Source organism: Alligator mississippiensis, chromosome 10, assembly GCF_030867095.1.
Source record: "Alligator mississippiensis isolate rAllMis1 chromosome 10, rAllMis1, whole genome shotgun sequence".
In the NCBI taxonomy this organism is placed as follows: domain Eukaryota; kingdom Metazoa; phylum Chordata; order Crocodylia; family Alligatoridae; genus Alligator; species Alligator mississippiensis.
The window spans coordinates 48,147,530-48,171,412 of NC_081833.1; the positions used below are offsets into that span (position 1 = coordinate 48,147,530).

The following is a 23,883-nucleotide window of genomic DNA, read 5'->3' on the forward strand; positions in this document are numbered from 1 at the left end:
CAGAAACCCCTATTTCTTATTGTTTATATTTATCAAATTATACATAATCTGAGTTGTGATACAGACTGCTCCAGCTTCACCATTGTATTTATAGAACTGCCAATCCAAACCTTTGAAATCATGAACAAGAATTCAAAACATTCATGAGACTAGAACAAATAATATATTTGCAGCCATTCCATTTTACAAGGCAGTTTTAAGCTTTACTTAGTAAAGAATCTTTTAAAAGAAGTGAAAGCTGAGAGTTGCAATTAATCACAGGACTCCAGAAGCTGGGGTTTTAGAGCCTAAATAAAATTGGAAATATTGTAAAACTCATGATAAAATTGTATCATTGTGCCTAACAGTGTTGATAGCCTTGACATTCTGTACAATTTGTGACCACAAGTTCAGCCCTGTCCTTATTAAACATGCCAAACCGTTACAAGCAACTTGCAGCCCTGGTTAGATAGTGACTGATACTAACTAATGATCATTAAAGACTCACTCATCCAAATACCAGCATGTCCCAGGCTGAATGTGGTTCCATTTACAAAAAATAGTACTTCATCCTTTTCTCTCCATCATTCAACAGCAACTAAATATGGGGTGTTATATGAGGTATATAAAGAACCCAATTTTCCAAACCTTGATTTAAAGTGATCCATAACTATGTAATGTTGAAGGGCACATCCTCCCATGAGATGCCTTCAACCTCAGAGAGAAAGCAACTTATATTACTTGTATACGCTCATTATAGTCACTTTTTTCACTGTCCTAGATTTGGAATAATGATCCCCGATAACTGTGTCCTCAGGAAGGAAATTCTTGGATATTATAAAACAAGACTTTAATTTGAGGAACCTGGACATTTTTACATTTCTACCAGCTCAGGATAATCTAAAGTTGCTTATTTCTCATGACTCTGAAAGGAAAATTTTAAAAAATGATTTCATTACGTTGTAATCAAGTAATGAACCCCAGAGCTGCAGCACTCAAAATCGGATACGTTTTGTATTAGTAAGATAGATGACTTTTGAAAGCGGAGTTAACATATCAACAGCAAACGTATTACTCTGGTATAGTATGGGCCATAAAGGTTTGCATTTGCATCATTAGCTTCACGATAATAAATGAGACACTGCATGTGATATATAATATGATACAGACAACACAGATGTATATTCCTGAAGGGAGTGAATAGGTGCTCTGCACCCGAGTCTGCAAACATTTAATAAGCCCTCAACGGTGATATTGGGATGTTCATAACAACTATTGCTGAAAACCATTATCTATGGATAATTAACTGTGTCAGGACACTGAGGTCCTAACACGAGGTCCTCATAATTCCCCAGTAAAAGAAGGACAGTATAACATTATTATAATATATTACTAATATTTAACAAGAAGACCATACCATTTGTGTTTTATTAATGGAGGTCATACATTATAGTTGGGTTTAAATTATTATTGGTTTCTCTGCATGCAGGTTATACAGTGCTTAACAAAACCCAGCTCTTTAATACAAAACAAAGTGACAAGTCAAAAATCAAGCACAGTATGGAAAAAGAACACATTTTCATTAGTTAGTAAATTATTCAAGTACTTGCATTTTTTTTATTATTAACATATTTGTCTGGCAACTGCTATTTGAAAAGCCGTGATTTAAATGTATAGGAAGGAGGAAAAAGTAATATCAAAACAAAACTTTATTTTTCGCACCACCAAAAATAATTTAAGCTGACACATTTTGAAGTTTGACAGCCCTCATACTTCTTTTCAAGCATTTTGTCCATTTTTAGAACCAGCCAATAATATATATATTTTAATCACTCAATAAAAAGGCTTTTTGACACATGAAGACAAAAGCTTCAGGACATTTATTAAGAAGACTTCCTACTGTGTTGGGCTTTGTTTTATCTCATAATTAAAATCACACCTGAGCTGGACCATCTGTGAGAGTGTATTAAGTTTCTTATAAAACATGAAAATCCTTTCTTTTTTTATACAAATGCCAATAAATCTTGTACATCCTTTTAATGTAAAACAGAAAATAATATGCTTAAATAAAAGCAAGGCTTTGATTTTAAAAAGTGAGTAGAAACATATTTAAAGGTAAGTTTAGTTTCATGATTCATAACACCTCATAGCTCTTAAGTGTATTTAAAAACACAATTTGTAATTACAAAAAAAAAAAAAAAGAGGGGGGAAAAATAACCTCTTTTTTCTTAATGCTCTGATAGTTTGTGGTTTTCTCACTGTTTTCACTTTTTATGAAATAAAGAGCAAAAAAACGAACTAAATTGAGGGGAAGAGGCAGAATTTCTGCATTGGTAATCTTCATTTTAATAGGAGTTGAGGGGGCTTTGCAAGCATTGGTCAGTAATGTTCTCTAGATCAACCACTCTATGCAGCCCCTATGTTATGGTTACAAAAATACTTTTTGTCATTAAATTGTTTGAAAGAAAAGTTTTGTGTTTCATAAGTGCAACGGTAACATGAACTCCAAACAGAGACAGAACAGGATTTTATAGAAATACTTAATGAGAATGTTATAGAGATAAAAATCACTAAATACAGTTGTGAACCAAAAAGCACACGCATGTCTTCACAGCAAAGTACTTCAGTTTTTGACAAACCACATGCTTAAAGTTAGATACGTGCTAGAAGTGTTTTGATGAACCTTGGCCTTAACCACATGTGTAAATCAAAGATCATAATGAATCCAACTGATTTATTACAATTTATTTGTATATTATAATTGATTATATTTATATGCTTAAAGTTACTCATGTGCTTAAGTGGTTTGCTGGACTGAGTACTAGGCATATACTGAAGTTTTGGTTTGTTGATCATGTAGAAGAATTATACAAATAAAACTGCCAGTGACTGAACAGAGGTTAGGAATGACAAATTTATTTCTTATTCTAGTGCAGTAAAAGAAAGGTGGCAGCACCAATACAAAATAATTTTAACAAATTTAATGAGAATGACAAGAATAACTATGCCCCCAACTCAGTATGCATAAACTTCTGTATTCATGACTTTCTGTAGGCCTCTACACTTAGTATTTCAAAAACATCGTCCTTAACATGAAGTGCCTGATAACTTGTAGTTTGCAAAGTGTATCTTTTAAGAACAGGAACTCTAACAATAAAAGAAAAGTATATTCCCAGATGAGCCTTTGACTTAATAATGAAACTTTTTGGAAATTCATTTTCTTCCTGGGCTGTTGACTCAAAAGAATACAACGGTCCCTTTAGTGCAGTTTGGACCTATTATGTCAATCCAGCTGCATTAAAAAAAAAAAGCCAGTAAAAGTTTTAGTGAAAAAAAATTACTATTCACATGTGACAACTGATTTCTTTAGGATCCATTTTTTATGGTTTCTATTGTTTTTAAAGCTATTTTATATATTTCCCCAAATGATCGAAATCATATAATTCATTTGCTTTCCAACTTCTGTCTTTTTCAATGAAACTGGCCTTGAGCCAGGAAGCAACAAGTATGTTATCTTAGGAAGGTTTTCTTTTTCAGTTGCATACACCAAATATATAAACAGAAATATTTCTATGCTGACATTTTTATGTACCAAGTTACAGTCAGATAAGATCTTTTACAACTACATTTATCCTACCTGAAAATGTATTACAATAGAAGCCTGAGAAACTGGCATAAGAGAGTTTGAAGGACCAATACTGAGATCTGTGACCTGATTCTGTTCTTAATTACATTAGATCACGGATTCCCAAACTGTGGTACACATACCCCTGGGTGTACGTAAGACATCTCTGGGGGGGGGTTACATGAAAGAAATTGTGTAATGGCAGATTTAATTTTCATTATAATAACAATTGGCATTTAAGGGGTTAAAATATAAAATGTATGCTGGTATATTTTTATATTTTAAATATAAAATGTATGCTGTATAAAATGTACACAGGCAGCTGGTAAATCTGGAAGGGGGTATGCAATAAGAAAAGGTTTGGGAACCTCAGCATTGAAATCACAGAGTAATCAGAGTAACTACTGAAATCACATTCCCAAGTGACAGAAAAATAACTCAATGATATATTAACATCTTCTTCATAAAAGGATATATACCTGCCCCTTATGTTTTCAATGGTCTGATCAATCCTTCAAAAACCAGTTCTAGGTATTAGCATTCTCAAATTATTGCCCTAGCCCCAATCTTCTCTACATAGGCAAACTCATAAAAAATTTAGTAACCACCATACACAAATAACTGCTAATCTATGCAGACATAGATCCTGGGCCCTTCACAGCCTAAATGCAGACACAGCCACAACACGGGGACTGCTTTGGCAACACTGATGGATAATCTTCATATGGTCATAGGCAGACGTCAAACTTCAGTGGGTCACAAGGTGTTACATATAGAAAGCTTGACATGGTGGAGCAAGATAGCACTGAATGGTTTATGCCAAGAAGAAAATTGCTCTCTCTCTCCTGCCTGTCCCCTGGGAGCAAGGAGAGGAGGAAACAGGGAAGGAATATATCTCTGAGGCACAATGCCTCTGGGGCTACTCCTGAGGTGGTGCGGTTTACATACCACACCTTGCCCAAGGCTCTGCCTAAAGGCATAATCTAGCTCAGAATAACTAAAATACATAGATAGGATTCAGTATTCTGGTTTATTAAGATGGTTAAAATTTAGGAGTCTATTCTCCCCTCAAGAGATTGACATGCATGTGTGTCCCACATTCTGGGAAGAGAATGGGCCTCTAAATGCATCATAGATGCCTTTCCTGGAATTTCCAGAGGGAAAAAAAGAAAGCAGTACTAAATCAAAACTTCCACAGGTCACTAATCTCTATGCTGATATCTCTTCTCTATAACCCAAATGACTATCCTCAGGTCTCATTTACCAAATCTTCATTATTTTGAGAAATCTGATATAGCGTGTTATGAAAGATAAAAAAAAATATTTAAACTGAATAACAAATAAGTTATTTGTGATACATTACAAATAATTGGCATTTTTTGCTACTGGTTTATTCATTTGCCCCTTAATTCAGTTTACAATGCGATTATTCAAAATGGGTCTGTGTGCATCTGCAGCACTATAGTGGCTATACATGGAATTACAGAGGCTCCGGTTTTCGGTGATCATTCTTCTGCCCTCCCAGCTATAACTGAGGTGTGGAGAGAGTGGCTAGAGATGGGATTGTTTCTGGAAGGTATAACAGCGAAGAAAAACTGCATCATGAGGAAACCTGACCTGCAGCTAATTATGACACAAAAATGCAGAAGGCACCCCAAAGCTTCTAAGGTTTTAAAACCCAACTTATTTTCAGAATTTTAAAAAGAAGCCATACGTAATGTAAGGCATTACAGTAATTTACAAAGGAATAAGAAAAACACAAATCTGCTGCCTAAAAGTCTCGTCTACATCTGATCATTTGGTCTTTAATTTTCTTTTAAGAAAGCTTCAAGGTCTTGAACACTAACTTTGCAATTTCAGCAAAAAAAATGTAAATTTCCCCTGTCATATACATATTTGGTACTCATAATCCCAATATAAAACCATGCTAATTTCATGTGAAACTAATACAATTTGCTTCACTGTACAATATAGCAATGATATCTCACCTCATCAACATGTATATGCGAAATAAAAGTAAGCTGATGTGCTCCTCCAAAATAATCCATTCCTACAATTAAACTAACAATCGTTTTACAAACCAGTGAGCTGCTGCGTGTCTATGATGCTAATCATCTCTCCTCTACCTCCAGAGCTCCAATGTAACACTGAGTTATTTATAGAGTTATCTATCTTGCACTTTGCAGATGATGCCTAACATCATGACAACAGTGAAGAGAAAAGGTCTCCGTACCTGCCTACCTAAAACAAGTTTCTGTAAAGTAATGAATAGAGACAGCTTGGGGACCATCCACCTGCACTGCCTGCCTTTTACTGCCTGCAAAGTGAAACCACAAGGGACTGGCAGAAGGTACTTGTCTGACAGGGCCAGGACAGCCTTTCTCCTCAGTGACAGCCTGGGCCTAGCCTCTTAAACCTGACCCACCATAATTCCTTCACAATGCAGCAGTGAGGCAGCTGACAGTAGCAGCTGCACCTCCTAAGCGAGATGGATGGAATTTTCATAACTAGTTCCCCAAGTTACATTTTACCTTCAAGATAATTTATGAGCTGCTGTGGAGCCTTGAAGAGACAATATGCTTGCCATAAAATTAACTGTAACAGTCTTGTAGGTTATAATTAACACTAGGAGGGTAGCACCAACTGGATGAAACACATGGCATAATTGATGGTGAAACTGGAAATTAAGGAAGCTAACAATATCATTACTGTGCACATCACTTTAGTGAAACCTATGCTTTCTGGGGGTTAATTACAATCCCCTTCTAATGTACACATTCTGATGGGGAGTGGGTGAATGTCACAGCTAGGAAGAGGTGGGTTTGCTGGCAAGGCCACCTTGCACCTGGGCTGATGTGTATATTGTTTTTTTGCCTGGAAGTGATATACATGTCAAAGCAGCAGCAGCACCTGAACACCTGGTAGCAGGAACACTGAAGCTAAGAGATAGATTATTGCTCAAGCCTCATAGAATTTTTCATTCTCTCTGTAACCCATATCTTTTTTACTAAAGGAAAAAAATCCTCTATAAGATACCACTTAATGGCATGCATTATGGTACACAACGATTTGAATGAATAAGAACATTTTAACTATACTTCATATTTCCACAATTTAGCAGTGAACATTTTCCACTAACATACTGTTCTCCAGGTTTTTTACATTAGTCTTTGGATACACTACAGAGGGATCTTTTTAGCGTCTTGTCTGTCTGAACAGAAGTAGAGGTGTTAGTGAGCTAGTAAATCAGAAATAATTTTATAAACTTCTGCCATCTTTGGAAAGAATAACATGCCATTCTTCTACCAATACCTAACGCTCCATTCTCTAACACGGTTTAAAGAACCATTAGTGTAAGATATTTATTTGAATCTCTCTCAAATTATGCCAGTGTACCTACTTTTTTTTGTCCCTAGACAAGATGCTGGAGAACACAGAGATAAATGATACAATAGTGTCACCTAGAGGCAAGCAAACAGTTAATGTCTCTCTTGACCATTCCACTACTCCCCAAAAACTGACCACCGAATTTAGGCTTTATATACAACCTAGTAAAAACATAGAATGGGAAATGCCTAAGATGAACTAGGAATACCCTAATACAAAATAAAATTACTACTCTCCATGTGTGGTAAATTGTATCCCAAGCTAAATACACTGTGCAACTAGTGATTAATCCATTAAGGAGTGGATAAATTACTAACTTTTCATATCCAGGACATCCCCTCAAATCTTGACCAGGATGGTCAAAAATCATTCTCATTAAAGGGATTTGCAGACTCTTGAAAAAAATGTTTGACCTTCTAGAATACATAAATAAGTTCTCTGTACAGAGACATAATCCCCCTCGCTTGCCCTAAGACAACTTCTAATCTTGTTTCAAATGCTGGCCAGGGGTCAATACAGCAGAGAATAAAATACCTCTCTTTAATAAATTATAAGATTGGTTATGGTAGCATAAATTTAAATAAAGGCAAATGATAAATAAAAAATACGGAATGTTTGTGTGTGCACATGTACACACACTATATACAGTGCGTGTACCAGGGTTAGGCAACCCCTGGCACAGGTGCCAAAGCATGGCATGTGAAGGCATTCTGTTTGGCACGTGTGCCTTGGGACAGATGGGGGGAAGGACCAGGTCTGTGCTGCCATAACAAGCGCTGGGCCCCTTGTGGCTCCCTTGCCATCCACCCTTGGTACGCCAACATCTTACAAGTTCAGGATGTGGGTGTTTTTGACACTCTACCCAAAAGTGCTCCAGACCCCTGATGTGTACTATATAGACACATACTATATATTACACATAGTATTTAGATCATTCTCTTTTGTTTACTTTCCAAAGATATTTTAGTGACTTAACCAGGGCCATGGAAATATTTACAAAAACAACAAATTTTAGCCAAATAGTGGAGAATTCTGAAAGAAAAATTCTGAATAATGCATTTTTACACAGGGAATCTGTTCTAAGTTGTTAATCACATCCAATCAGTGAACAGATACCCCATCACCACAGGTACCTATGTCCAACCAAAATTAATCAATGTGGTTTAACTCTAGATACCTTGCTTGCCTTGCTATTTTCACAAATAATTTATAAACCATTTATAAATTGCTTCTCTTTTCATTATAACCTTATCCCCTAAAAGCACTGCACTGATTTTTGGTCATTTGAAATTCCCTATCATAAGAAAATTTACCTAAGAACAGTCAGTACACCTGTACCTTATACAAGGATGCTGCCTGGAGAATTCCCTCAATACATATAATTTAACCAAATATCTTAAGCAGAGTAGGAAACCTTCCTTTATGACCTCTTTTTAGAGATTTAGACATGATAGCTCTTCATGTTGATCACTGAAATTTTTGAGTAGAAGTCGCATGCTAATTTTGCTAGTGTAAACTATATTCCAAATTGCGCGGGGGGGGAGAGGGGGGGAGGGTGAGACAGAATCAGACTGAGGTAAAATAAATTTTACAGATAAATATAGGTAACCCTAAGCTAGGCAAAGCAATTTCAGGGTGGTAACAGGAAATAAGCTAATATTACATTCCTAAAGAATGTCTTTCCCCCTTAGTCCTGGTGACATACCTAAGACCTAGCCTGTGGTCTTTAGGTAGATGTCACCACCTTTCCTGTTCACTGATGGCAATGAAGTCCAGCAATTTGTAACATGGCTTCCATCAACGTGTATGAGAAATTTTCATTTATTTATATATGTGGATTTTTAAATACACATAAAAGCTTCTCATGGACTGTCTATAGAACACAACAGTGCTTAGGCTGTATTGCATCACAACCCTGTTCTACAGCAGAGGCAGACAACCTACAGGATGCATGCCACAAGTGGCATGGGCAGCCTGTGTATGGCACACAGCATACCATGGGCGGAACAAGACATAAAATAGGGAGGGAACAGGGAACACAGCAACAGATTAGACAGGGAGCAGAAAGCAGTACAACAGATCAGACAGGAAACACAGGGCAAGGAGCAGAAAGCAGAGGAACAGATCAGGCAGGGAAGAAAGATCGGAATGACACTCAGGAAGGACATGGGGCTTACCTTGTGGCACACCTGCCAAAAAGACTGGTCCCCATTGGCCTAGAGGAAGCATTGCTATTATTGATAGCATATTGTTCAGTTTCTACATCCATTAATTTCAGGCCTTTCTGAAAATACCGGCAAGAATACCAATTAATGTCAAATGAAACAGTTGCTTTGTATGATGTGTACACATTTCTACTAGAATTGGAAAACCAGTGCATTTTATATAGGCCATCAAACAGCCATCTAAAGGGAATCATTTTTTGGCAACACCAAGCTGAACCATATCTGACCCAATGACCTGGAGATGAAAAGCTTTGTGTTTTATTACTAGCCCCTGAAGCCTTCATGTCCTACATATGTGAAAAAAAATGTACTAGCACACAAGGCTGGCAGCATCTAAGGCTCAAGTCATGAAGTTACAGAGGTATTTGTTCACTTGCATCTCATGTAATGGAGTGCAGAATACATTTTAGACAATTGCATTCAAGTTTTCCTAATCATGCGACAGTTTTTCCATAGTAACAAAATATGTTGATTTTATAATGCAGATACTCAAAGCTTAATTAACTATATCCCACATAAAGTTTAATTAAATAATGACAATAGCAGCAGTAATAACATTAACAATAAAACCCCCTCTGGAGAAGGCATCTGTTCTTGGAGAGAAAAGGTAATTCTATCTCTAGACACATTTAATCTTAAACTTCTATTTTTAGACAAAGTTTCAATTTGTACTAAGTTTGTGAGCAGGTTTTATGAAGATATCAGGTTCTGAGGCATAAAAGATATTCTGCTAAGGGCAGAGGAAAATGCAAAATTGATAGTGCAGAAGAAAGAAACTTCAATGGGTGCATTAATAATAAACCTATGCTATTCTTTCTTTCACTGGGTCAGTCATTCCTTATCCCTAGTTCACAACACCAGTTCTTTAGCTGAAGTAAGTAGCTACAAAACAGTGTGCAACAGTCATATTTCCTTTCCTGCTTTTTTTCTCCTCTTCTGCCTCTGGCAGACACCATTGTCTGTACCAGGAACGATGACAGCTGATGCTAATGCTACTTTGTGATTCAGCTGTCTGATGATGTAGCTAACACTTTGCCTCCACAGATTATAAATTTGTCACTTCAGTGATATACTCAAATAGCCACAATCCAGCAGATTGGAAGCCCAATAACTTCAGTTCCCTGCATTCAGATCTTCCAATGATAGTGCATAAATCAGTACCAAACCACTGGAAAACAAACAAACAAACCCTATTTTTCTAGTACTGCAATCATGAAAGCTTTTATAAACAACTAAACTGTCACTACTGTTGACTTTAAAACTATGCCCAGGTAAGGTGAATTCTAGGCCTGTGTGAAGCGGCAAGTATTCAATTCAGATTTGGCTGATTTAGAGAGACAGTGATTCGAATCGGTGATTCAAGTCACTGTTCTGATTCGATTCGATTTGACCAAATCGGATTCGAAGATTCAGCAATTCGGCCATAGACTATAATGGGGCTTCACTAAAATGCCTAAAACTGTCACTTTTTTTGCAGATTTGGATGAAAACAGCAGGGATTTCATAGATTTCATAGACATTAGGGCTGGAAGGGACCTCGAAAGATCATCAAGTCCAGCCCCCTGCCCAAAGGGCAGGAAGTCAGCTGGGTTCATAGGATCCCAGCAAGATGAGCAACCAGTTTGCTCTTGAAGGTGTTCAATGAAGGGATGGCAGACCCTTCTGAGGGCATGAAGCCTGCCAAGTTTCAAGGAGATAAGTGCAGGGGTTTCTGTGAAAGTGCCCCTCAAACTGTTGAAAGCAAAACTTGTATCACTTGTGTGTGCTAAGGGCTTTGGTTGTAGCCATGTTGGTCTAAGGACATAGGCAAATAAGGTTCTTTGGGTCAATCTGATATCTTTTATTAGACCAACAGAATAGTTGGAGAAATATATCTTAGCAAGCCTTCAGGGTTAAAAACCCTCCTTCAGCTGCTTCACCAGTACCTGAATCTCTGGTGAAAGTGGCTTGCCCCAACAAGGAACATCAATCCCCTGGAACTTCTCCATTTCATTCTCAAGCTCCTTCACTATGGGGATTACCTGGCTAAGGAGAGCATTGCCAGTGCTGAAGTTCTTGGAGGACTCGAGGAACGGCTTGAGGGCCACCAAGATCTGAGAGATGGTATCCCACTCATTTTGTTAAGGGGGCCATTGATCCCGATGCCCCGACCAAGGCCATCTCATGGATGGCCTTCTGTTGCTTGACCAGCCTTTTGAGCATCAGGTATGTGGAGTTCCAGAATCTCCACATCCTGCATGATTTTGTGCTGCAGGATGCTCAGTTCTGTCTGTTTGTCCTGCAGCATCTTGCCCCCCTTGATGCTCTGGTGGAAGTAGACCACCACCTTCCTGCATTTTGAAATGAGCTGGCTGGTAGTGGTAGCGATGGCACTGTCACCAGGAGCTATGTCCCCCTCCAAGGCATCCCTGACTATGAGGTGGAATTTGTGTGCCACACAGTGGATGCCAACAAAGTTGTCATCATGCACTGCCTTCACCATATTGGCCCCATTGTTAGTGACCATGAACTTGCGAGTGAGCTCGCCCTGCCCAACAAGTCACCCCTGCACCATGTGGTTCCTGGCCACCATGAACTCCCTTGCTGTGTGGGACTCATCCATCATCTCCGCTTGAAGGAGAGCCCACCAGCACCTGACTGATCATGAGGCCATGAGCCGCCTGAACCCTGGATGCTCAACAAAGGAGAAGGACTGACCATCCAGAGCAAGCTTCTCCCCAGTGCTCTGGATGACCTTGGGAACCCCTTTGTCTCTGCCTTTCCCCCACTGGTCCAGGGTGGCCTACCTCTGCTTCATGGGGACAGGGGCTTTGGAGTGAGAGGGGGACTTCTTTTCAGGCACGCTCCCACTGGTGCCAGGCTGAAGAGGAACAGGGGCAGGCGGGTGCTGCCTCCTGAGATGCAGGAGCATTGCCATGGTGGTGAAGTGTTTCACCTCCTTGCCCTGGCTGATCTGATTTTGGCAGTGCTGGCAGGTAGCAAACCTGGGATCATCTGCCGCCTCAAAATGATCCCATACTACACTACCCAGCTGCTTCTGGGTTAAGGGTGGGGATCCTACCTTATCTCCCTCCTCACCAGGCAGAGGCAGAACAACAGGATGAACTGAGCCACCTGCCCCCACAACCTCCTCCAAAGTGCCTTCCAGAAGAGATCTGCCTGTAGGGGAACTTTGAGGGGTGTGGAGAACAAACTCAAGATTCCCCCTCCTTCCCTAGAATTTCCTTAGCTATGGCACTGAGACTCTCTGCTTCCAGATCCACCAGCTCCTCCTCTGGCACTGGAAGGCTCATCATGCTGGGAACTGAAATTGGAGTGGAGACTGTCATGCTGGTGCTGGTGGTTATTACTGGTGTTAGTGGAGGTGGTACAGGCGCAGACACTGCTCCCACCTCCTTGCTCCCACTAGCAGCAGAAGGCTCGCTGCTGCCAGGAAAGAGGGTGCATCTATGTCTGGCGGGGAGGGAAGGGACTTGCAGCTCTCTCTCTGCCCCCTCTTCCTCCCCTGCCAGAAGACCTGGCACCTGCCTTTCCAGCACACTTCATGTTTTTGTGTGTGTGTGTGTGTGTGTGTGTGTGTGTGTGTGTGTGTGTTGTGCTTTCCTGCATAGTGATGACACAGTGTCAGGGAAAACACAGATTTCTTTTTGTGCAGAGGAAAAAAAGATAGACTAACAAGAACAAACAAGGGAATTTTAGGGGAAGAATAAGTTGAAAGGGATAACAATAGGGATGGTAGGCAAGAGTAAGTAGGAAAGGATTGGATACAACTTGCTAGCAAGAGACTAGCTAGTGCTACCAAGCCAGAACCTTTCAGATGCTGCTGCAAGACAGACACAGCTCACAAAAGGCACAGAAACAGATCACTTCACACACAGCCTTATATGTTGTTTCTACATCCCTCCCCCAGACTGCTGTGATTGAAAGGGAACTTGGGGAAAGATAACAGTCACTGGCCAGCTACAGATGTCAGTATCGGAGCAGTCTTTCCTCCCCTCTTCCCCACCCCCTCCTCAGTTTCTGTTTCCTGCAAGCTTGCCTTCCAAATCTCCAAATCCTTCCGAATCAATTTGGATGCTTTCAATTCAATTCAGACCTTTTAATGGGTCTCCTGATTTGATTTGATTTGATTTGGATTCGGAGATTCAGCCTCTGAATCGGACCGAATCTCCTCTGAATTGAATCGACTACCAAAGCTTTGCATAGCCCTAGTGAATTCATATCACACTCTAATAATAATAACGAATTATACTGATTTTTATAGCAATTATAGTTGCTTTACATTATAAAATATGTAAATGACCTGTCTGAAACTGAAGCTATTTCTACAGAACATCTATTAGCCAAAAACTTGGGACCTGAATCACCAAGGCTGCTTTTGGATTCGAAACTTTAATAGCAGCATTATGATGGCTAAATCCATATCATTGGTCAAGACATTGGACTGACCTCTTAAAACCTGGCAGATATGTACAAAAGTAGGCGTGGAAACAAAGAAGTAAAAAAGTACCAAATATTTTTTATGTAAGAGTTGTCAAAATGTTGGGTATTATGGCTGTCTATATTGTTTATTTTGTGGCTCTAGGATGAAATAAGATGCTGAAGTGGGCTCTACAGTGCTGTAATGAAGAAGCTCATACCACACAAAAAAGGACAGTAATGGAAGTTTAAGTGCTTTGACAGAGTTTTAAAATATGCACCTATAATGCAATATATGCATTATATATGTTTATTGTATATGCTATATATGTTTAAGTCCTTTAAATAGTTTTTTTTAAAGAATCCCATTCTTTTTGCACCTAGAGTTTTCACTGCTGTTACTGCATCACTAGCATGAAAACAAACGTTTCTGTAAAAAAAAAAAAATAATAATAAAAATTTTTTAAAACATTTTCTCAAGGTTTTCTCAAAGATAAAAGGTCAAGAGAGTTACAAAGAAAGTAGCAATAGCTGCTAAACAGCAGTATTTAAATCAAGCAGTCTTTCCACTGAACTTCAGAGTACTTGTACCTATTCACCATTTCAAAGACTTTTGAAAGAAAGAAACAGGTAAAAGACAGAGGCAGGAAGAAAAAGAGTTACTAGCCAGCAAAAAAGTCTGGCAATAAGCAACTGCGGAGACGTCAAAGGTAAGTCAGGGAAGCTGACCTTCAAGTGTAATAGTAGCAGGAGACCTGAAACTCCATTGTATACTCATTGGAAAGCTGCAAATTTGGACTCCCAATCTTCTTCAAATACTCTTCCTGATGGAGCAGTAGCAGCATCAACATTCACAGTGTAACATGGATTCACATTTAAAGATGTGGTACACAGAAAACTTTTTCCACAAACATTGCTTTTTGCTACATAATGGGGGATTGTTAATTTCTTTTAACAATCTAAATGTTGGTTCCTCCCTTCTTTGCTGGGAGATTCATTAACTCAGATTTCCATAATAGTTGATGTGATTTTTGTCCTTGTCTCAGTTTGTTACTTATGTACAGCATCACACCAACTGCACCTGTCTGCAGACACAGTCAGTAACAGATGAAGTCTACATGATGGATAAGCCTATCAGGAATGGTATAGAGGCAAAGTGGAGTCCCCTCCTTAAAAAAACATACATACTGAATTCCAAAATAAAACAACCTTTTTATTTGCATGTTAGTTAACCAGCCATTAACAAAATGCCAAGACAAAGAGTTTCAGGTGTTATGTCTGACATTTGTGATATTAACTATTAAAACAGCGCCCACTGCTATAATGTCTGAAAATTTAGTTAATGTTTTTAAACTTCACAACACTACTCCAAGCTATAGAATTACTGTTGTCATTTTGCAGAGGAAGAGTTGAGGTTGAGAGAGGCCACTGGGTATTTAAAAATTCTAGCAGGAGTTAGGCATACAGGTGTTTCTGAAACTCCCATTTTTAAGGCTATATATCCCTGAAACATCTTGCCCCAAGTGACTTGTCCAAGAGCAGACACAGAATTGATGACAGTAGACAGAATTAAGGCACAGCTTTGCAAGGCTCGGGCCTGGATACAACCTAACCTTCCTCTGTAAGATGGTTTGGATCTTTAGATCCACAGCACAGAGATCCCTAAGACTTGAGCTAACAGAAGAACTACTAGTTCCCTTAATCTTCCAGAATGTTTTCCAAGGTAGACAAGACATGAAATTCCAATATTAAAAAAAAAGCATGAAAAAAAGAAAAACCATAAAGATTTTCTTCAAAAGTCATAAAGCACTGAAAAAAAAAAATCAGACCTAACTAATTCCTGATTTAGCATGTACGTTTTTGAAGTATCAACTTCATATTAATGTCATTGTTATTTCTTGTTTAGATGACTAGCACACAGGAACCCTGGTCATAAACTACAACCCAACTCTGCTAGACACTGCAGAAACAGAGAAGAAAAGGTTTCCTAAAGACCTTCAAGTGTATGTATTTCTTATAATGCAAATATTCCTGATGTAAGTAATTGCATAGCTTAGAGGCAGGACTTTTAGCAATGAGGTAAACCTAACATATAGCTCTCAAATAGTATCTCTGTCATTGCCTCCTTCAAAATGAGACTATTGCTCTCATGGGAGCAGGGGACCTGTTTCATTAAGTGTATCCTTGGAGACAGATAGACTCAAATGGGATTCAGATTTCTTTTAGAAAAAAACATAATATACCCAGTTCCCAATTCTCCCAGGGTCCAAAAAGGACATTATGACTATCTTCTATTTTTTGCTGATTGATGCTATCAGGAATAGATTTCATAGAAATTTGGGCTCGAAGGAACCCCGGAGGATCATCGAGTCCAGCCCACTGCCCCTGGGGCAGGAAGTCAGCAGGGAACATAGGATCCCAGCAAGATAAGCATCCAAATATGTCTTGAAGGCATTCAAAGTGGGTGCTTGAATCGCCTCTGGCAGCAGTCTATTCCAAACCTTGAGGGCTCGGAAAGTGAAGAAGTTCTTTCTTATGTCCAGCCTGAATTGGTTGCAGTGGAGTTTGTAACCGTTCAATCTTGTCATCCCTCTGGGGCGCCCTGGTGAAGAGACATTCCCCCAGATCTTGATGAGCACCCCTGATAAACTTATAGGGGCCACCAGATCACCCCTGAGCCTGCACTTTTCCAGGCTGAAGAACCCCATGGCTCTCAGCCTCTCATCATAAGGTCTGTTTTCCTGACCTCTGATCATGTGTGTGGCTCTCCTCTGCACCCTCTCAAGCTTCTCTACATTCTTTTTGAATTGCGGAGCCCAAAACTGGATGCAGTACTCCAGCTGCGGCCTCACCAAAGCTGAGTACAAGGGGAAAATGACATCCCGGGATTTGCTTGAGAAGCATCTACGGATACAAGCCAGCATTTTGCTTGCTTTACTAGCCGCAGCATCACACTGAAGGCTCATGTTCGTCTTGTGGTCAACCAGTCTCTTTCATCTGTAGTGCTAACCAGCGTAGCACTACCGAGCCTATAAGCATGCTGCAGGTTTTTCCACCCAAGGTGGAGAACCTTGCATTTTTTGGTGTTGAACACCATCAGGTTCTCATTCGCCCATTTCATGAGCTTGTCAAGATCTGCCTGGACCACCCTTCTGTCTTCAGGTGTGGACGCTTTACCCCAGAGTTTGGTGTCATCGGCAAACTTGGCCAGTCCACTTCTGACACCAATGTCCACATCACTGATGAAGATGTCAAATAGTATAGACCCTAGGACAGAGGCACTGGTCACAGCGCACCAAGACTATTTGCTTCCATTGACCACCACCCTCTGGGTCCTACCGCGAAGCCAATTCCCCAGCCAGCGGATTGTGATGAGGGCAAGGCTGCAGTTAGCTAGTTTAGCCAAGAGGTGATTGTGGGATACCAGATCAAAGGCTTTTTTAAAGTCAAGATATACAACGTCGATCTCTTCCCCCTTGTCCAGGTGATAAGTCACCTGGTCATAAAATGAAATAAGATTGGTCAAGCAAGAATCTCTATGTTCTATGTTGTTTTGGTTATTTTTGCCTATCTTGCCTACTAGTAATGTGGGGGATTCAATGGGTTGCTTGTGTTACTGTTAACTCATCTTTCTCAAAGTGTGCAATGTTTAACAGAGGAGTAAGGGCAATAGGAAAAGGTGGGAAAGAGGAAGTTTAATATAAGGGAAACTAGTAATTTAACCTGAATAATCTTCCAACGTTAGGTGAAAATGGGACAGTGAAATCACATGGACAGGACAAGAAAAGGGATGAATTATATGAAGTCAAAAATATATACACAGTTGACACTAAAAGTATTACATATTAAAAGTAGAAATAAAAGACTAGGTGGGAGAATGCATAAAGAAGGAAGCCAAAGCCTGAAAATGTATCCTGTAAAGCCCTCTACAACAGAAGAATCTGGCACAAGAGTAAGATTTTGGAAAGAAGACTTGAAACTGTCAGGAAGGAACCAAAGACATATGCCTAGCTACAGAATACAGTGGTCCATGGCTTTAAATAAACATGAAGAATTGTAACAGGGAAGTAGGAGTTTTACTTAGAGACTAGTCGGATAGCAGGGAGAGCAGGTACAAGGCAAAACTGATAGAAATGACAGCAGGTTCCTTTCTCAAGTACTTTTCTAATATACAGAATATTAAAGAGATTAAGAACTGTAGTTTCAGAATCAAAAGGCTTTTTAAAGAGGTTTGACAGTGACAAATTTGAGAAGTCAGATGATATTAGAAGCTAAAGAACTAGTGTTGCTATGTGAAGAAAGATTGTGCTCAAATAAAAAAAACTTATATGATGGAGTTTGCCATAAAGATGAGTAAGAGTTTTGTCTTATATAAAATAAGACATGAAAAGATATAAAATTATAAAGTGATTTGATCTCACAAGCATTATTAGTTGTATTAACGATCTCATAAAATGGATTTTCCCATTGTATTATTTCAGTGAGCCAAGGAACTTGGATTTAAGGTATTGATTCTTACAAGATTTAATCATTTAACATTCTCCTGCTCTTTTTGTTGCATAAACTAAAATAATTCTTTGTTTACCTTTGCCTTATTTCCTTTCAATCATTATTCTTTTCATTAAGCCAGAATGGTCACTAAGTGCTTAGTAAAACCAAAGTTAGGACTTCAAGATTTGATTGAGCATTATTTTGACAAACCAAAGAACTGTTAACATTATAAACACTTTTAACTTTTTCTAGTCAAACTTTAACTTCATTACATCATCTACAAACCCTTTGTTCTTCTAAAATCTTAACTCCTCTAAAGGTAAAGGGGTCATTGCAGATCTCAGTGGAGTGGAGTGGAGATCAGAATTTGATTCATGCAACCAACATTTCATACAAAGTAGTATTATAGTGAACATACTTCATTTTGGCTTTTGTTTTTAATAGCAATAGCCTCACCCCCTCACACTTACCACTAATTTGTTATTTTGATGTCATTAACTGGTGTTGCCTTTTAGAAATCAAACTTATTTTCTTCATGACAGGGTAGTGTGATAACAAATGTATTTATTCACAAAATATAGTAAAAGGATTGCTAAATTAAGCAAAGCAAAAGCAGTACAACAAACATACCTGTCAGAAAACATTAGAGAGATGATAAAGATATTATTAAGAATGAAAATCACCAGTTTTATTAAACTGTAATACATATTTTGGTGCATTTTTGGACAGGAAAGGTATAATGGTCACTTTTAAAATGCTAGCACTTTTTCACCCAAACTACTGCTACGTAATATATTTTTAGCATTATTTTTCACTCTATGTACCTCTTGCACATCTTGCCGCCATGTTAAAAAGAAACATTTATCAGCAAGAAAACATCATTATTCAAATAAAATCTTAAGAGTTTCCTAAAAAATAAATCAGGTGCAAATATTGAACTGTACCCTCCACCCCACCCCACCCCCACCCCCATCTCACTTCATATGATAATTTCTTCCACGGTCACCACTAAATCTTGATCTATTCCAGCTCTCTGTATGGGTCATTGATTCTAGATGTACCATGGTTATTTTAAAATGTTTCCCTTTTGTAGAAAAAAAGAAAGCTGTCTAGAGCCAGATGGGTAACTTCACACTTCATTTATCAAACCCAATGCATTAGGCTCCACCCTCTCCTTCCCCACTATTGCTGTTAAGCTTCCATATAATATGGTAATAATTTTCATTATCATATGGTGACCCTAAAATGTCTACAACAGTTTGCCCAGTCCGTTCAAACTCCACAGCTGTTCTATTTAGCTTCTATTCATTACAGTAGATGCTGAGGTTCCTTCTACTTTATAAACTGAAGACTGACCTTTTGTGAGCAGAGGTCAAGAAGGGGTCAGTTCAAAGGGCTCCAGCAGTTCTTTAACAGCTATAACAACCTGTCCATCAGACACTATCATGCACTACAAACAAATGTGATGCTTTAGAGACTCTGGGCCATCTCTGTTAACACTTAGAGACTATTCATATAGTCCTACCTGAGGTATTACCAATCAATTTAGATTAATTTGCACCTGAAAGGCCCTTTTAGATAGCATCTTCTAGCATCTAAAACAATATGTCATAACCCTAAAAGGAGGACTGTGTGATTTGAACTGTGGTGCTGTAACAGAAATTCAATGTAGTATCAACCAATCATTATGCAAACGACTCATACTACATAAAAGCACAATCACTTTAAAATGAATGTCCAGTTCTGTCCATATATTTTTCATTTAAAGGTATCAAAAACACAAGTGAACCTGCTGAAAAAACAAAATGCTTTCATTACTCTAAGAGTACATAAGTGCATAGTAAAGTTTTTGCCATCTGCTCTCTTTTAGTTGACCTAAATTTCTTGAAGTTATACTGTTCATAATGTGCTCTCTAATGTGCAATGTAAGGTAATTAGAGTCATCTGTATTTAACTTCCAGAGGAAAAAAATTCTATTATCTAATCTAGCTGATCCCCTGATAGCCTGCTGAAAGTAAAATACTGTAACCTATTGCCTGCCCTTTGACAAGTGCTAATTATTTCCTGTCCAAGCACATTTTTCTCATGTAATTCCAAAGTACACAATAGACTGATCTCTAAAACATGGGCAGCTTGCTATTACCATGGTGGATGTTTTATAACTTTCACCACCATACGCTTGATGGCTACCACAGTCAATGCTTCATTCCAGACATCTAGCTGAAGCTTTGATGAGGCAAAGTGAGGTGTATGGTAACAGTCTGTTTATGTAGATCATATGGATGAGACTCTTAGATAGGTCACTGGGATGGGGAACATCAAATGAAAAAAGGATTATGGTTATTTAATACTCAAGGGATGCTTTCCTTCTGAGCTTTCAAGACACCACGCTCTTGAAATTTTCTTTCAGGTGTTTAGTTTTAAAGAGGCCTGCACTTTGTCTGCTATTTAAGCTTTTTCCCAGCATCCCCCCAAAAAAGATTTTTTTTTTGTGCCAGAGACTAGATTATATATACTTCTTCAATACTGGCTCCAGCTTCTGATTAAACTCTTAGTCGTATGCAAAGGCCAGAAACAATGTAATCAGACTCCTTTTAAACAAGTCACTATTGTCATGATTGCTGGTATATTGGAAAATTACTGTTAAATCAAATGAAAACTAAAAAGATATACCATTCATTACAACTGTTTATTGCTGACCTGTCTCTAGAAAGGCCCCCTTTTTCTCTCCATTTAAGTGATATATTCCAAGAAAAGCCCTTAGTGCTTTCTTAATTTACAACACAACCGTATTACTTAGATTATTTACTACTACTATTACTAGTAATAATAATTATATTAAATCCAATATTTAAATACTGGATCCTATATTTAAAACAAAAATTGCTTAAAGTTCTTTGGAAAGGTGGAAAGTAACTGGAAAGTCAAGTGACATAATGTGAGGAATAGTACAAAGTACTAGTTAGCAAATTACATTTCATGAGGTATTTTCCGTTCTAAGATTGAAACTAATTGATATCAGAATGTCCGTTTTTCTACCAACTAAAATAAACCTTATCAGACAAGGCTCCTAATTTGTTCAAATAAGTGTTACTACATTGTAGTGTTTAAGCCCAGGGGTTTCTAGAGGTCATACAACAGTTAAAATAAATACAGGAAAACCAATTAAGGGCCAGGTTTCATAGCCACCACTGACTTTTTGAAACATAAGTCAATTGCCCAGAATTTTTTGTAGCCATAAAAAAAACCAAATTAATACACACAATAATCTCTTTTTGGCACAGCCTACTGGAAATAAAACACACCAATAAACAATGACCTTGATCAACATAATCTCATCAGAATATATATGTTGGGCTAATAAGACCTTGGATACAAAGACAGGACTCCTATTGAGTTTAATAGTACATATGTACATATACAAGAGTAGAATTTGGCCCACAATTACAGTAGGTCTTTACATTTAACTGATCCTCAAAAAGCAAGAACAAAATATTATTAAAACATGTATAAATAGTATACATGCATTTAAATAAATCTGAGAATGTTAAGGGAAGAGTTAGTTATTTAGGAGCCATAAAAGTGAAGGGCAATTCCATGAAGCAAACCATGGCGCCATACAATGGAAATTTACTGTAGTGAATTTTCATTTTTTTGTAAATAGGCCAGCTGACTAGAAAAGGCACAGTACTTATAAGCAGCTGAAAGTATTATTTATCCATTGTCACTGAAATGCATTTCACTAATTATGTTCTCTAGAGTTGACCATAGTTATAGTTTCATTATTAACTAAAAATGTATACAGTTAAAAAAAATACCTGTTTAAAAAAAATGTATCCACTATACATATACTGGAATCTTGTAATCTATTTTTGTCAATCGACAGTTGTATCTTCCCTTATTTTATTATGCTCTCTCATTTTTTTCTTTTTTTGTTGCTGTGTAAAAATTCCATGCGCACAATAACAGAAGAAATTGACCACACTGAAGCAGTAGTCAAATACACAAAGCACTGTCAAACACATAATGTAAGCCATTTGAATAAGGTGGAGAGCAGGAAATTCTCCTATCCTTCAACTCTAGTCTTATCTCCCACTGACACTATTATATGAATTCCCACTGGTGATATTTAGATTGTGCATATGTGTAAGCATTAACAGCAATGCAACTACTTGTAGAATTCAGACAATAATACTGTCTATTCTTTTTCAGGTTCTTAAACCACACCTATCAGCATGGTATCCCAGCAAGTATTATTTATTGGAAGATTAGGTAAAACCTCTTTTGAATGAAGTATGATTAAGTTGGGTGCATTCTTTTAAGGGGATATGCTGTTTATCAGGGTTTCAATTAAATAAACTACTGCAGCAATACTGTGAGATCATATATGGAAACATATGGTTATTAAACTCAGTTTATTTGAGTTTGTGAATAGTGTGTGTGTGTAGGGCCGTCTCGGGGTCGGGGGGGTGGGCCCCGTGCTTTGGAGGGCCCAGTAGACAGTGCCGTATAGGCCCCGTGGCAGCCACTGCTGGCTCCATGCTCCTACTGCTTGCCATCCGGCTCTCCACACCCACTCTGTGCTCTGGCTGCTCACCACCCCCCCGGCCAGCAAGGGCTGATATGCCCCAGGCCCCGCATGCCCCTAAGGACAGGGCTGTGTGTGCATACGTGCTTTCAAGGCCTAGCTATATTTTCCTATTCTGTAGGGTTCTCACCTTGCTGTCCATTCTTTGCGTAGCTCTTGTCGTTCAGTAAGAAATGGTAAGAAGCAGCTGACTATTTCATTCCTTTGTTCCATGGTACATTCCTCTTTTCCAACTTCACTGAGCACCAGGCTTGTCTTAAAAAAGAAAAAAAACAACAGCAGCAGCATAAAAATTATAATCTGAAAATAGGAAACAAAGCATAAAATTAATAATAAAAAAGCCCATAAGCAAATAAGGACAGTAAATCAATGGCTTTTTATTACAGTTCCACTGCTGACAAATCAATACAGTAAATGATGGTCAAAAATGGCCACCATATATTTGGTATTTAATCAATGTATGTGGCACATAAGGTAAACCTTAAAGTCTCGCTGCCTTAAGTAACACAACAAGATACTGTGCATTTTTCAAGATACAATTCCTTTTCTTTTGTGTTTTCTGTATGAGCTATTAGAAATAATTCTGTTATATTTTTCCTTTAACACTTGCAGAATAACACTGGCTTTTCTTTAACACTGAATAACTCAATCTTTATCTATACTGTATCTTTGTAAAAAAATGTTTGATTAAAAGTGCTAAGCCTGTTTCCACCTCCTCTCCCCCCCACCCCCAAATAACCACATGTTTACAGTAAATTAGCAACAAAACAAAAGAACAGTTATAACTGGGGGCTGACCAACTAGTGGCCCATGGGTTGCATGTGGCCTGTGAAGTTATCACATGGCCCCCACCAGTAGTAGTATCATGTGGCCCACAGTCTCCCACCCAGGTGCCACTGCCTTTACCATTCTGGCTCCCCCACCTTCCTCCAGCTCTCACTCCATACTCCTCAGACGGTGGGATGGCATAACATAGCCCTTGGTGCTGAGGCGACTAGCATCCTGTACTTCCATGTGGCCTGGTGCCTTACAGGAATCTACAGATGGATAGCTGAAAGTGAGGTAGGGGAACCAAGTGTGGTTGCAACAGTGGGGGATGCCTGCATGTGCACACAGTGCAGGAGGGGTGGGGAGTAAGCACCTGCATGCACACACTGTGCAGCCTAGAG

General features: G+C 38.6%; 1 protein-coding gene across 7 annotated transcripts in view; it reads right to left on the reverse strand.

The window, feature by feature from the left end:
* FTO (FTO alpha-ketoglutarate dependent dioxygenase) overlaps nt 1-23,883 on the reverse strand; it is a 420,744-nt gene that overhangs the window by 182,115 nt on the left and 214,746 nt on the right. For all 7 annotated transcript variants that reach the window (XR_009455260.1, XM_006264826.4, XM_019497461.2 and 4 more), the window contains one exon: nt 22,845-22,969. Coding sequence is in view for 6 of the 7 variants with exons in the window: in XM_006264826.4 (XP_006264888.3) it covers nt 22,845-22,969 (125 nt within the window). In the remaining variant the exon portion in view is untranslated. The remainder of the gene's footprint in view (nt 1-22,844; nt 22,970-23,883) is intronic.